The sequence below is a fragment of the Mobula birostris genome, chromosome 3 (genome assembly GCF_030028105.1).
Source record: "Mobula birostris isolate sMobBir1 chromosome 3, sMobBir1.hap1, whole genome shotgun sequence".
Lineage (NCBI taxonomy): Eukaryota > Metazoa > Chordata > Chondrichthyes > Myliobatiformes > Myliobatidae > Mobula > Mobula birostris.
Window position 1 is genome coordinate 227939296 of NC_092372.1, and position 15867 is coordinate 227955162.

The following is a 15867-nucleotide window of genomic DNA, read 5'->3' on the forward strand; positions in this document are numbered from 1 at the left end:
ATGCAACTTGGACAGCATCCTCTTTTCAGACACCACCGTCAGAGAGTCCAGTTCCATCCCCACAACATCACTGGCCTTACGAATGAGTTTGTTGATTCTGTTGGTGTCTGCTACCCTCAGCCTGCTGCCCCAGCACACAACAGCAAACATGATCGCACTGGCCACCACAGACTCGTAGAACATCCTCAGCATCGTCCGGCAGATGCTAAAGGACCTCAGTCTCCTCAGGAAATAGAGATGGCTCTGACCCTTCTTGTAGACAGCCTCAGTGTTCTTTGACCAGTCCAGTTTATTGTCAATTCGTATCCCCAGGTATTTGTAATCCTCCACCATGTCCACACTGACCCCACTGGATGGAAACAGGGGTCACCGGTACCTTAGTTCTCCTCAGGCCTACCACCAGCTCCTTAGTCTTTTTCACATTAAGCTGCAGATAATTCTGTTCACACCATGTGACAAAGTTTCCTACCGTAGCCCTGTACTCAGCCTCATCTCCCTTGCTGATTAATCCAACTATGGCAGAGTCATCAGGAAACTTCTGAAGATGACAAGACTCTGTGCAGTAGTTGAAGTCCGAGGTGTAAATGGTGAAGAAAAAGGGAGAGGTTTCCTTAAATGCATTTAAGAAAATGGGGTTTCAAACTCCCTATACCGACTATTTTGCTGGCAAAGTGCAGTATCTGGTGACTAAAATCAATGATCTCAGAGCTAGGGTGCTGAATCAGAGGGACATTAGGACCGTGTGTGTCCCTTGTTTTATGGAATCCTGGTTAACCCCTTCCATACCGAATGCAGCAATTCAGATTGGGTCAATCTATGGGGTCAGGATAGATCTATAGAGTCTCTCAAAAGCAGAGGTGGCGGAGTATTCCTCATGATCAACTCTTCTTGGTGCACAAATATATCAGTGCTGTCCCAATTCTGCTCACCAAACCTGGAATATTGAGCAGTTAAGTACCATACTTTTTACCTACCACGGGAGTTCTCTGTGATCATTTTGGTAGCGGTATACATTCCACCTCAGGCCAATATCAAGCAGGCTTTAGATGATCTGAGCAATGGGAGCAACATACATGAAACAGCGCACCCTAACACTTTCACCATTGTTTTGGGAGATTTTAACCAGGCCAGTCTGAAAAAAATCACTAAGCAACTACCATCAACAGGTCACTTGCAATGCTAGAGGAAACAACATACTAGACCATTGCTACACCACCATCAAGAATGCCTACCGTGCTGTTCCACGTCCTCACTTCGGGAAGTTTGATACCTGGCTGTACTTCTCCTTGAGTATAGGCAGAGACTGAAGACTGTAGTATCAGTAGTGAGGACCAAGAAGGTATGGACAGGGAAAGCACAGGAGCGCCTAAAGGACTGCGTTGAATCAGTGGACTGGACTGCATTGAGGGATTCATCTTCGAACCAGGATGAGTATGCTGAAGAGTTGTTAGACTGATTTCATTAAAACCTGTGTGGATGAGTGTGTGTCTACAAAGACTTGCAGTACATTCCCAAGCCAAAAGCCATGGAGGTACATCATCTGCTGAAGGCTAGATCTGTGACATTCAAGTCTGACAATCTAGTCCTGTACCAGAAAACTAGGTATGATTTGCAGAGGGCTATTTCAAGGGCAAAGGGACAATTTCGATCGAGGTTGGAGACGACATCGGATGCACGGCAACTCTGGCAGGGTTTGCAAGATATTACTTCCTACAAAGCGAAACCCAATAGAATGAGTGGCAGCAGTGCTTCACTACCAAATGGACTCAACGGCTTCTATGCCCTTTTGAAAGGGAGAATACAGCTACAGCTGTAAAGATCCCTGCTGCATCTGATAACCCTGTGATCTCCGTCTCAGAGGCCAATGTTGGGCTGTCTTCAAAGAGAGTGAACCCTCGCGAGGTGGAAGGTCCCAACAGAGTCCCTGGTCAGGCTCCGAAAACCTGTGCCAACCAACTGACGGGAGTATTCAAGGACATTTTCAACCTCTCACTGCTACAGGCGGAAGTTCCCACTTGCTTCAAAAAGGCAACAATTATACCAGTGACCGGGCATATAGGTGAGGGTAGTGCAGTGGATGTGATCTACATGGATTTCAGTAAGGTATTTGACAAGGTTCCACACGGTAGGCTTATTCAGAAAGTCAGAAGCCATGGGATTCAGGGAAGTTTGGCCAGGTGGATTCAGAATTAGCTTGCCTGCAGAGAGCAGAGGGTCGTGGTGGAGGGAGTACATTCGGATTGGAGGGTTGTGACTAGTGGTGTCCCACAAGGATCGGTTCTGGGACCTTTACTTTTCGTGATTTTTATTAACGACCCGGATGTGGGGGTAGAAGGGTGGGTTGGCAAGTTTGCAGACGACACAAAGGTTGGTGGTGTTGTAGATAGTGTAGAGGATTGTCGAAGATTGCAGAGAGACATAGATAGGATGCAGGAGTGGCAGATGGAGTTCAATCCAGAGAAGTGTGAGGTGGTACACTTTGGAAGGACAAACTCCAAGGCAGAGTACAAAGTAAATGGCAGGATACTTGGTAGTGTGGAGGAGCAGAGGGATCTGGGGATACATGTCCACAGATCCCTGAAAGTTGCCTCACAGGTAGATAGGGTAGTTAAGAAAGCTTATGGGGTGTTAGCTTTCATAAGTCAAGGGATAGAGTTTAAGAATCGTGAGGTAATAATGCAGCTCTATAAAACTCTGGTTAGGCCACACTTGGAGTACTGTGTCCAGTTCTGGTCGCCTCACTATAGGAAGGATGTGGAAGCATTGGAAAGGGTACAGAGGAGATTTACCAGGATGCATTATGATCAGAGGCTAAAGGAGCTAGGGCTTTACTCTTTAGAGAGAAGGAGAATGAGAGGAGGCATGATAGAGGTATACAAGATATTAAGAGGAATTAGATAGAGTGGACAGCCAGCACCTCTTCCCCAGGGCACCACTGCTCAATACAAGAGGACATGGCTTTAAGGTAAGGGGTGGGAAGTTCAAGGGGGATATTAGAGGAAGGTTTTTTACTCAGAGAGTGGTTGGTGCGTGGAATGCACTGCCTGAGTCGGTGGAGGCAGATACACTAGTGAAATTTAAGAGACTACTGGACAGGTATATGGAGGAATTTAAGGTGGGGGGTTATATGGGAGGCAGGGTTTAAGGGTTGGTACAGCATTGTGGGCCGAAGGGCCTGTATTGTGCTGTGCTATTCTGTGTTTTATGTTCTAAGAATAATGTGAGCTGCCTTAATGACTATCGCCCTGTAGCACTCACATCTACAGTGATGAAATGCTTTGAGAGGTTGGTCATGACTAGACTGAGCTCCTGCCTCAGCAAGGACCTGGACCCATTGCAATTTGCCTATCACCACAATAGATCAGTGGCAGACACAATCTCAATGGCTCTCCAGACGGCTTTAGACTACCCGGACAACACAAACACCTGTGTCAGGATGCTGTTCATCAACTATAGCTCAGCATTTAACACCATCATTCCCACAATCCTGATTGAGAAGTTGCAGAACCTGGGCCTCTGTACTTCCCTCTGCAATTGGATCCTCGACTTCCTACCCGCAAGACCACAATCTGTGCGGATTGGTGATAACTCTGTTCCTCGTTGACAATCATCTCTGGTGTACCTCAGAGGTGTGTGCTTAGTCCACTGCTCTACTTTCTATGTACACATGACTGTGTGGCTAGACATAGATCAAATTCCATTTATAAATTTGCTGACAATACAACCATTATTGGTAGAATCTCAGATGATTACAAGAGGGCGTACAGGAGTGAGATATGCTAGCTAGTGGAGTAGTGCCGCAGCAACAACCTCGCACTCAACATCAGTAAGATGAAAGAGTTGATTGTGGACTTGAAGGGTAAGACGAAGGAACACGTACCAATCCTCAAAGAAGGATCAGAAGTGGAGAGAGTGAGCAGCTTTAAGTTCCTAGGTGTCAAGATCTCTGAGGATCTAATCTGATCCCAATGTATCGAGCAGTTATAAAGAAGGCAAGACAACGGCTATACTTCATTAGCAGTTTGAAGAGATTTGGCATGTCAACAAATACACTCAAAAACTTCTGTAGTTGTACCATGGAGAGCATTCTGACAGGCTGCATCACTGTCTGGTATGGAGGGGTGTGGGCAGGGAGGGGCTACTGCCCAGGACCGAAAAAAGCTGCAGAGAATTGTAAATCTAGTCAGCTCTATCTTGGGTACTAGTCTACAAAGTACCCAGGTTATCTTAAGGGAGCGGTGTCTCAGAAAGGCAACGTCCATTATTAAGGACCTCCAGCAACCAGGGCGTACTCTTTTCTCACTGTTACCATCAGGTAGGAGGTACAGAAGCCTGAAGGCACACACTCAGTGGTTCAGGAACAGCTTCTCCCCTCTGCCATCCGATTCCTAAATGGACATTGAACCCTTGAACACTACCTCACTTTTTTTAAAAATATACAGTATTTCTGTTTTTTTGCTCGATTTTTAATCTATTCAATATATGTATAATGTAATTGATTTACTTATTTATTTTTATTACTTTTTTCTCCTGTGTTATGTATTGCATTGAACTGCTGCTGCCAAGTTAACAAATTTCACGTCACATGCCGGTGTTAATAAATCTGATTCTGATTCTGATTTTGAATCCTCACAATCTTCTAAGAAAGTAGAGGTATTGCCAGGCTTTACCCGTAATAGTACTTACATGCTTGAGTCAGGACAGATCCTCTGAAATGATAACACCAAGGACCTTCTTCATCTCTGATCCTCCAATGAGGACTGGCTCATGGACCTCCAGTTTCCTCCACCTGAAGTCTATAATCAATTCCCTGGTCAACTTGGAGTATTCCCACTTGGATCAATACCCTACTTGGAGTACTGTGCTCATTTCTGATCACCTCACTACAGGAAGGATGTGGAAACCATAGAAGGAGTGCAGAGGAGATTTACAAGGATTGGGGAACATGCCTTATGAGAATAGGTAGAGTGAGCTCGGCCTTTTCTCCTTGGAGTGACGGAGGATGAGAGGTGACCTGATAGAGTTGTATAAGCTAATGAGAGGCATTGATCGTGTGGATAGTCAGAGACTTTTTCACAGGGCTGAAATGGCTAACAGGAGAAGGCACAGTTTTAAGGTGCTTGGAAGTAGGTATAGAAAAGATGTCAGGGGTAAGTCAATGGTGGTGGAGGCTGATACGATAGGGTCTTTTAAGAGACTCCTGGATAGGTACATGGAGCTTAGAAAAATAGAGGGCTATGGGTAACCTGAGGTAATTTCTAAGGTATGTACATGTTCGGCGCGGCATTGTGGGCCGAAGGGCCTGTATTGTGCTGTAGGTTTTCTATGACATTGAGTGAGAGGTTCACACGCAAAATGCTGGAGGAACAGAGCAGGCCAGGCGGCATCTATGGAAAAAAATACATTCAAAGTTTCAGGCCAAAGTGGCGACCGTACTTTTTTCCATAGATGCTGCCTGGCCTGCTGAGTTCCTCCAGCATTTTGTGTGTGTTGCATGGACTTCCAGCATCTGCAGATTTTCTATTGCGTGAGAGATTGCCGTTGTGGCACCACTCAGCCAGATTTTCAATCTCCTTCCTTTGTGCTGACTCTTCACCACCTTTGATTCGGCCTATGATAGTAGTGTCGTCAGCAAAGTTAAATATGGCATTGGCGCTGAGCTGAGCCAACTGTCGTAGGTTTAAAGTGGATAGAGCAGAGGGATAAACACACAGCCTTGGGGAGCTCCAGTGCTGATGGAGATTGTGGAGCAGTTGCTGTTGCCAATTAGAACTGACTAAGGTCTGCAAGTAAGGAAATTGAGGAATCAATTGCTCAAGGAGATATCGAGGCAAAGCCTGCTGCATTCCACCAGCATTTTGTGTGTGTTACTTGAATTTCCAGCATCTGCAGATTTCCTGCGTGTTTGTGTTTTTAAATTCACTACTGCGAAGCCTCTTCCAATGATGCCTACACTAAAGAAGTTTAAATCTTCTCTTCGACAGGAGTTTAGTGAAACCCTCTCTCACTGCTCTCCATCTATAATTTCTTCGGCCCTTCAACTTTTCGACCACATTTTATTGACTCTGCCTCCCATCGCTTCTCCTGTCAAGCTCCATCCCTCCTCCTCCTGTCTTCTGTTATCATTTCGGATCTCCCCCTCCACCCCCCCCCCCCCACTTTCAAATCTCTGACTGTCTCTTCTGTCAGTTAGTCCTGACGAAGGGTCTTGGCCCGAAACGTCGACTGTGCTTCTTCCTGTAGATGCTGCCTGGCCTGCTGTGTTCACCAGCAATTTGCAGACATCCCACCCTGCAAAAACTCATTTCAGGGAGGTAGCACCATCAATTTGCGGGAGACTGCCGGGATAGGTGGGATGTCTGCAATAGAGTAGCTCCTTAGCAGCCAGCCAACTAGTTTAAATAACGTTAGCTATGCTAATGAATGAATGACACCTGTTAAACTCACCTCAACATGTCTTTTACAGTCTCAACCCACCATGGGCAATAGAAAAGTCATTGTTGCAAACAGTGCAGCGAGCAACACTGTCATTATTTTTGACCCCTATTAGGCAGGGGTACACTTTAGAGTAGTCTGGAGTGATGTACGATTTATATTTCCTTTTTTTGGAACACTCTCCCACGGCGCGTGCGCGCTCGCTCTCTCTCTCTCTCTCTCTCTCGCTTGCTCTCACGCTGTCTCTTGTTCACTCTCGCTTGCTTTCTCTCTCGCTCGCTCTGGCTTGCTTTCTCTCGCGCTCGCTCGCTCTCAAAAAAATTGATTTCCGTGACATTGTATATAACTTACGGGTATCAGGGAGCCACTATTAATATGCAGGAGACTCCCGGTACTTCCAGGAGAGGTGGGATGTCTGATTTTGTGTGTATTGCTTGAAGCTTATTGATCAGTTTTTAGGGGGTGATGGTTTTGAATGCTGAGCTGTAGTCAATAAATAGTGTTCTGATGAATGCACCTTTGCTGTACAGATGTACCAGGGTTGAGTGAAAAGCCAATGAAATTGCATCTGCTGTTGATCTGTTGTGATGGTAGGCAAATTGGAGTGGATCCAAGTCGCTTCTCAGGCAGAAGTTGATATGTTTCATATCAACCTCTCAAAGCACTTCATCACAGTGGATATAAGTGCTACTGGTCGATAGCCATTGAGGCAGGTTACCATGTTCATAGGTACCAGTATAATTGAAGACTGCTTGAAGTATGTGGGTACCTCAGACTGCCAAAGTGAGAGGTTAAAGATATTGGTGAACATTCCAGCCGGTTAATCAACACAGGTCTTTACTATTTGGCTAGATACCCCATCTCCCTGGGTTTTTTCCATGGGTTCATCTTCATGAAGGATGCTCTCACATCAGCCTTGGGACTAAAATCACAGGGTCATCGGGAGCTGTGGGAGTACGTGATGGTTCCTCAATGCTTTAATGGTCAAAGTGAGCATTAAAGGCATTGAACTCATCTGAGCGTGAAGCCTTGTTCCCAGTGTCACTTGGTTTCACTTTGTAGGAGGTAACACCATTCAAGCCCTGTTGCAGTTGTCGGGTATCCTTCAGTGATGTGCATGTACAATATGTGTATTTGAAGTGTACGGTAATGGTAATATAGAAACTTGTTGATTGCAGTAGAGAAACTTATGCACACTGTTTCTGAAACAGCAATAGCCTCCACAGAATGATCACTAACATATGCGGTGAAATTTGTTGTTTTGCGGCAATAGTAGAATGCAATATGTAAAAGTTACTATAAATTACATAACAATATAAGTGGTGCAGAAAGAGAGCAAACTTGTGAGGTAGTGTTCATGGGTTCATAGACTTTTTTTTAAAAAAAAAACTACTGGTGGAGGGGTAGAAGCTGTTCCTGAAACTGTGAGTGTGTGTCTTCAGGTTCCTGCACCTCCTTGATGATGGTAATGAGAAGAGGGCATGCCCAGATGGTGAGGGTTCTTCATGATGGATGCCACCAATTGAGGATATCCTTGATGGTGGGGAGACTAGTCCCATGGTGGAGTTAACTGAGTTTGCAACCCTCTACAGTTTTGCCCTCAGTCCTGTGCATTGGCAACTCCGTGCTAGGCAGTGATTTATCCAGTCAGAAGAAATGCATTGCCCATCTGCAGCTGCTAACCTCCTTTGTTAAATCAGGTTGTTCCTGATGTTTTGCTGAAGTGATTTATGGCTGTTGGATTTCCCTCAGTTTGTGGCATACATCAGTTCCATCATCCCTTTGCCTAGTAGCTAGGAAGTGGTTGAAGCAGGTACAATCATCATTTAAGAAGTACTTGCAGAGGTACATATAGTGGAAGGGTTTAAGAGTTATAGAACATTACAGCACAGTATAGGCCTTTCGGTCCCTCATGTTGCCGATGTCGCCTACTCTTAAGATCAATCTAACCTTCATTTTTCTGTCATCCATGTGCCTATCTAAGAGTTCTTCAATGTCCCTAATGTATCTGCCTCTGGCAAGACATTTCATATACCCATCACTCTCTGTGATTTTTTTAAAAAAACTTAACTGCTGACAACCCCCCCCCCCCCCACCAATTACTTTCCTCTGGTCGTCTTAAAATTATGCCCTCTCATATTATCCATTTCTGCCCTGGGAAAAATGCCCTGCTGTCTAGTTGATCAATGCTTCTTATCTTGTACACCTCTATCAAGTCAGCTGTCATCCTCCTTCACTCCAAAGAGAAAAACCCAATCTTGCTCAACCTGTCCTCATAAGACCTGATCTCTAATCCAGGCAGCATCCTGATAAATCTGCTCTGCACACTCTAAAACTTCCACATCCATCCTATAATGAAGCAACCAGAACTGAACACAGTATTCCAAGTGAGTTCTAACTAGGGTTTAATGGAGCTGCAACAGCACTTGAACTCAATTTCATTGAAGGGCAACACACCATACACCTTCGTAACAGCCCTATCAACTTGTGCAGCAGCTTTGAAGGATCTACAGATATTAAGATCCCTCTGTTCCCTCCAAACTGCCAAGAATCCTGCCTTTAATCCTGTATTCTGCCTTCAAATTTGGCCTTTCAAAATGAATCACTTCACACTTTTCAGGTTTTGAGCTCCTACCACATCTCAGCCCAGCTCTGCATCCGGGCAATGTCCCATTGTAACTACAATAACCCTCCCACCAGCTATCCAAAACTCCACTAACCTTCATGCCATCTGCAAGTTTACTGACCCAACTTTCCCCTTCCCAATCCAAGTTATTTATAAAGTTTACAAAGAACAGGGGACCCAGAATAGATGCCTTTGGAACACCATTGGTCCATATACACCATGTGCACTGCTCTACTTTCATCATTGTGCTCTGTTACCTCCTCGAAGAATTTAATCAGTTTCGTGAAGGATGATTGCCCCTCACAAAACCATTTGACTATCCATAGTGAGACTATGCTTCTCCAAATACTCATAAATCCTATCTCTTTTTTTTGGCGTGTGCGTCTGCGTGCGTGCGTCCGTGCGTGTGCGATGTTGCTGGAACGATGTCTTTTTCACGCCTTTACAAGGCACAGAGCGAGAGAGAGAGAGAGAGACTGTGTAGCGCGCCACTCCTCACGCAGACATTTCACAGTATTTTTCCCTTTTTATTTTACGAGGTCGAGTTGCGATCTCGACACTCCACCTGACACGGATGGAAAGCGTACTCGGAAGTGGCCCTGACTGGGTTTGAACCCGGGAACCTCCGTTTCAGAGTCCGACGCTGATGTCATTGTGCCACCAGCCGACTCCATAAATCCTAACTCAAAGAATCTTCTCCAATAAAGTGCTCACCACTGAATTAAGACCCATTGGTCCATAATTCCCATTGTTATCCCTACTCTCTTTCTTGAACAAAGGAGTAACATTTACCACTCTCCAATCATCTGGTAACACTCCAGTGAGGACGCAAAGGTCATTGCCAAAGGTAACGCAGTCTCTTCCCTCATTTCTCATAGTAACCTGGGGTATATCTTATCTGGCCCTCTGAGTTAACACCACCTTCCTGCTAGAATTACTTTCACACCCCACATCCCCACCACCACCACCTTATTCTGTCATCTTTCCCCTTTCCTTTCCAATCCTGACAGATTATTTATTTCTATAGATGCTGCATGGCCTGCTGAGTTCTTCCACATTTCAGAATCAGGGTTAATATCACCAACATATGTCATGAAATGTGTATCTTGCTCTGGATTTCCAGCATCTGCAAAACCTCCTGTGGTTTTGGAGAAAAGCTGGGTTAATGAAATCAAAACATATAACAGTGTGGCACAGGAGCAAACCTTTGTCCCATAACGTCTGTGCTGACCATGATGCTAATTTAAAATGACCTAGCCTGCCTGCATGTGCTCTATGTTCCTCCATTCCCTGCCTTTTCATGTGTCCTTCTAAATGCTATTCAATGTTATTGCATCTGTTTCCACACTTCCCTGGCAGGTAAATTGAGGTACAAATTTGCTAATTGACTGTCAGCAAAGGTTTGGGCGGATTATTTTCAACCCACTCAAACTATAACCCAATGCTATTTCATCTTTATTTTTCATCTCCTCTTCCATATTCAAAGCCAATACGCAGAGAGAGATTTTTAAGTTTAGTTATTGTTGAGGTTAAGTCAAGATGTTTGAATTTGATGTGTGGTGTCACAGTAGTGTACTGGTCAGCGTCATTTTTTTTTACAGTGCCAGCTGTGAGATTTTGGTTCAATTCCTGCCACTGTTGTAGGAGTTTGTATGTTCTCCCTATGACCGTATGAGTTGCTTCCCTCAAAGATGTGTGGTTAGTGTTAGGAGGTTGTGGAGAAGTTGTGCTGGTCAGAAGCATGGCGACACTTGTTGACTGCCCTCAGCACATCCTTGAACTATGTTGGTTGTTGACACATAGAATGTATTTCACTGTATTGATGGTTTGGTGTATGTGTGACAAAGCTAATCTTTAATTTTTACCTTAGTAATCAACTCAAAACCAAATTAAAGATAATGTATGTTTGTGTGGCCATGTAATCTTTGAATATCAAGTATTCCAAGTATACGTTTTTCTCTCTCTTCCAGGCCTCTAATGCTAAATGACAGTAGTTCAGCGCATTCCATGCCAAAGTACAGTCGCCAGTTCTCATTGGAACCCTTGCAGGAATCAACGGTACTGACAGTAAGTGCTGGAATGCACATGGAGCATCTTCGTGAATATTTAATTGATTTCATACTGAGTGTGCATGTATAATGGTCCACAGTCGGTTGATGAAACTCCATACAATCTGGTGACAGAATTGGACTCTAAGTATGTTAGTGATTATTAGAACTTAGAACAGTACAGGCCCTTCAGCCAATGATGTTGTGCCAGACTCTAACCTACTCCAAGATCAATCTAACTCTTCCCTTCCACATAGCCCTCCATTTTTCTATCATTCACATAACTATATAAAAGTCTTTTAAATGTCCCTAATATAGCTACTTCTACCACCATCCCTGGCAGCATGTTCCACGCATTCTCCATTTACTGTGTTTTTAAAAAAATAATAAAAACTTATCCCTGAGATTCCTGCCACCCCCTGTACTTTCCTCTCAAAATCTTAAGGTTATGCCCCCCTATATTAGCCCTGCTACTTATCATCTTGTACTCATCTATCAAGTCTTCTCTCATTCTCCTTTGCTGTAAAGAGGAAAATCCTGGCTCTACCAGTGGACAACATTGTGAGCCTGGAATATTGATCAGCTGTCAGGGGTTCAAATCAGCCCATAACAATTAGGGATTAATTAAGTAAAATCTACTGCTTGTATCAGTAATTGTAACCACAGTCTTTCAATGTGTTGTAAACAGGTTCAATTTTAACAGTCAATTTTGTTCATAAGTCAGGAAAATACCCAAAATTGGTGGGGAGTCACACAAACAAACTATTTATATTTAAGGCAGAGGTTGATAGATTCTTGACTGATTGGGGCATGAAGGGATACGGGGAGAAGGCAGGAGATTGGAGCTGAGAGGAAAATTAGATCAGCCATGGCAGAGCAAACTGGATGGGCCAAATGGCTGAATTCTGCTCCTATATCTTATGGCCTTATGATCTAAGTGTTATATTCTGACTGGGGCCGTTGTCCACAGCCTCTTTATCCTTGTCTATGCTTTTGATTACAGCAGACTTGTGCAAATTTCCCAGGAAACAACTGTTACGCACCAGACAGCACTTTGTCATCTGGTCCAATTATTTCAGACATTACAGACCTGGCACAGTGCAGTCCTGCACCCTCCCCATCTCTTAATGTGGAAAGGTGAGTATGTCAACACCACCAGATGTTAGGCTGAATCTTTCTCTAATGCCTTTTGTACATTGGCTTTATATCACACGTTGGCTGGATTGATGGTCAAAGTAATGATTTTCACTATGATGTCTTCTCCACTTCTGGGAAGAACTACCATCTGCGATGCAATATGTCATGTTATCAGAGATGATAAAAAATATTCAGTGCATGGTTCATAATTCTCACAAATAGCCAATTTGTACAATTATAGTCAAAGTAATTTAATTATCAAAGTATATATATGTTACCTTGAGAATGATGCTCTTGTGGGTATCTACGGGCAAATAAATACAACAGAATTTATGGAAAAACTATGCATCAACAACAACTGACAAACAGCCAAAGAAGACATTGTGCAAGGGAAAAAAATAAATAATACTGAGAATGTAAATTGGAAAGAGACCTTGAAAGTGATTCTGTAGGTTAGAAACATAGAAAACCTACAGCACAATACAGGCCCTTCAGCCCACAAAGTTGTGCCAAACATCTCCCTACCTTAGAAATTACTAGGCTTACCTATAGCCCTCTATTTTTCTAAGCTCCATGTACCTATCCAAAAGACTCTTAAAAGACCCTATCGTATCCACCTCCACCACCATTGCCGGCAGCCCATTCCACACAGTCACCACTCTCTGGGTAAAAAACCTTGCCCTTGACATCTCCTCTGTACCTACTCCCCAGCACCTTAAACTTGTGTCCTCCTGTGGCAACCATTTCAGCCCTGGGAAAAAGCCTCTGACTATCCACACAATCAGTGCCTCTCATCACCTTGTATACCTCTATCAGGTCACCTCTCAACCTCCATCGCTCCAAGGAGAAAAGGCCGAGTTCATTCAACCTATTCTCATAAGGCATGCTCCCCAATCCAGGCAACATCCTCGTAAATTTTCTCTGCATCCTTTCCATGGCTTCCACATCCTTCCTGTAGTAAAGCGACCAGAACTGAGCACAGTATTCCAAGTGGGGTCTGACCAGGGTCCTATATAACTGCAACATTACCTCTCGGCTCCTAAATTCAATTCCACAATTGATGAAGGCCAATACACCGTATGCCTTCTTAACCACAGAGTCAACCTACGTGGCTGCTTTGAGTGTCCTATGGATTCAGACCCCAAGATCCCTCTGATCCTCCACACTGCCAAGAGTCTTACCATTAATATTGTATTCTGCAGAATATTGTTGATGTGAGTGAAGTTATTCTCACTGGTTGAGGAGCCTGATGGTTGTAGGGTAGTAACTGTTCGTGAACATGGCAATGTGGGTCTGTACCTCCTGCCTGATGGTAATAATGGGAAGAGAGCATGGATGATGGGGGTCCTTGATGTTGGATGCTGCTTTACTGCGACACTGCGCCTAGTAGATGTGCTCAGTGCTTTGGCTATGATGGACTGGTCTGTATCCACCACTTTCTGTAGGCTTTTCCATTCTTGGGCATTGTGCTTCCATCCCAGGCTGTGATGCATCCAGTCAGGATACTCTCCACTGTGCAAATTTTTGGTGATATGTCAAATCAATGCAAAGTTAATTCTGTCTTTATTTTAAGTGTTGCTACTTAAGCATGATGGTACAGCAAACTCAGAGTACCGTGGCTGTGCCACCTCCTTAAAAGAACTTTCTTTCCAAACAATTTCTTCTCCTGGTCCAGTTCCTCTTCAAAACCAATTCAGGCATGTTTGTTGCTTTTATTTTTAGAAAAATCTCTGTCTCCTTTACACATTGGTACCAATGACATAGGTAGAAAAAAGGGAGGAGGTCCTGAAGAGAGAGTTCAGGGAGTTGGGTAGGAAGCTGAAAAGCAGGACCACCAGGGTAGTAATTTCAGGATTGCTGCCTGTGCCACGTGCTAACGAGCGCAAGAAGTGTATGATCAGGCATATTAATGCTTGGCTGAGAGACTGGTGTAGGAAGCAGGGCTTCAGGTTGCTGGATCATTGCGGCCTTTTCTGGGGGGGGGAGGGGGAGATATGACCTGTACAAAAAGGACGAGTTACACCTGAACCTAAAGGGGTCCAATATCCTAGAAGGCAGGTTTAATAGAGCTGTTAGGGTTTAAACTAATTTGGCAAGGGGATGGGAACTGGAGTGATAAGGCTGAGGAAGGGGAAGGGCAATAAATCAAAGATAGCATGCAACAGAGATGATAGAAAGGACAGGCAGGAGATGAGGCATAATCACAGCCAGTGAGATGAGTTACGGGGCAATAGAGGCGTGGTGCAGTTAAAACAGAAAGCAACAAATACTGGACTGAAAGTGTTACATTTGAACGCAGGCAACATAAGAAATAAAATAGACGATCTTGAAATTCAGCTACAGATTGGCAAGTATGACATTTTTGGCCATCTCTGAAACTTGGCTCCCTTTGGGAGTTGAATATCCAAGGATATATGGTGTATCGGAAAGATAGGATAGTAGGCAGAGGGGGTGGTGTGGCCCTGTGTATAAGAAATAATATTAACTCATTAAAAAAGGATAACGTAGGATCGGAAGGTGTAGAGTCTTTATGGGTTGAGTTAAGAAATTGCAAGGGTAAAAGGACCCTAATGGCAGTTGTATACTGGCCTCCAAGCAGTAGCCAGGATGTACATTACAAATTACAGCAGGAGATAGAAAAGGTGTATCAGAAGGGCAATGTCATGATAATCATTGGAGAGTTTAACCTGAAAGTGGATTGGGAAGACCAGGTCAGTACTGTACCTCAAGAGAGAGAATCTGTAGAATGCCTGAGGGATGACCTTTTTAGAACAGCTTGTTGAGCCCGCTAGGGGCTCGGTTGTGCTGGACTGGGTGTTGTCCAATGATCCAGAGGTGATAAGAGAGCTTAAGGTTAAGGAACCCTTAGGGAACAGTGATCACAATATGATCGAATACATTTTGAAATTTGAGAAGGAGAAACTAAATTTCAATGTGTCAGTATTTCAGTGGAATAAAGGAAATTACAATGGCATCAGAGGGGAACTGGCAAAGTTGACTGAAAAGGGACACTAGGAAGGACAGCAGAGCAGCAATGGCTGGAGTTTCTTCGAAAAATAAGGGAAGTGCAAGGCAGATTATATTCCAAATAAAAAGAAATTTTCCGTGGCTGACGAGTGAAGTCAAAGCCAAAGTAAAAGCAAAGGAGAGGGCATACAAGGAAGCCAAAGCTAGTGGGAGGATAGAGGATTGGGAAGCTTTTAAAAACTTGCAGAAGGAAACTAAAAAGGTCATTAGGAAAGAAAAGATGAATTATGAAAGGAAGCTGGCGACTAATATCAAAAATTACAAATGAGAATGTGTTGAGAAAGCTTAATGGTCTGAGGGTGGATAAATCTCCTGGACCTGATGGAATGCACCCTTGGATTCTGAAGGAAGTAGCTGGAGAGATTGCGGAGGCATTGACAATGATCCTTCAAGAATCGATAGATTCTGACATTGTACTGGATGACTGGAAAATTGCAAATGTTAATCTGCTATTTAAAAAGAGTGGGAGGAAGAAGGAAAGGAAACTATAAACCTGTTAGCCTGACATCAGTGGTTGGGAAGTTGATGGGATCGATTGTTAGGGATGAGATTATGGAGTACCTGGAGGCACATGTTAGGATGGGTCAAAGCCAG

General features: G+C 44.0%; 1 protein-coding gene across 7 annotated transcripts in view; it reads left to right on the forward strand.

Moving 5' to 3' along the window:
• hsf1 (heat shock transcription factor 1) overlaps nucleotides 1–15867 on the forward strand; it is a 171630-nt gene that overhangs the window by 99114 nt on the left and 56649 nt on the right. For 6 of the 7 annotated variants that reach the window (XM_072254274.1, XM_072254279.1, XM_072254280.1 and 3 more), the window contains exons 7-8: nucleotides 11032–11128; nucleotides 12113–12246. In XM_072254274.1, coding sequence (XP_072110375.1) covers nucleotides 11032–11128; nucleotides 12113–12246 — 231 coding nt within the window. The remainder of the gene's footprint in view (nucleotides 1–11031; nucleotides 11129–12112; nucleotides 12247–15867) is intronic. The other variant, XM_072254277.1, reaches the window with a different exon arrangement.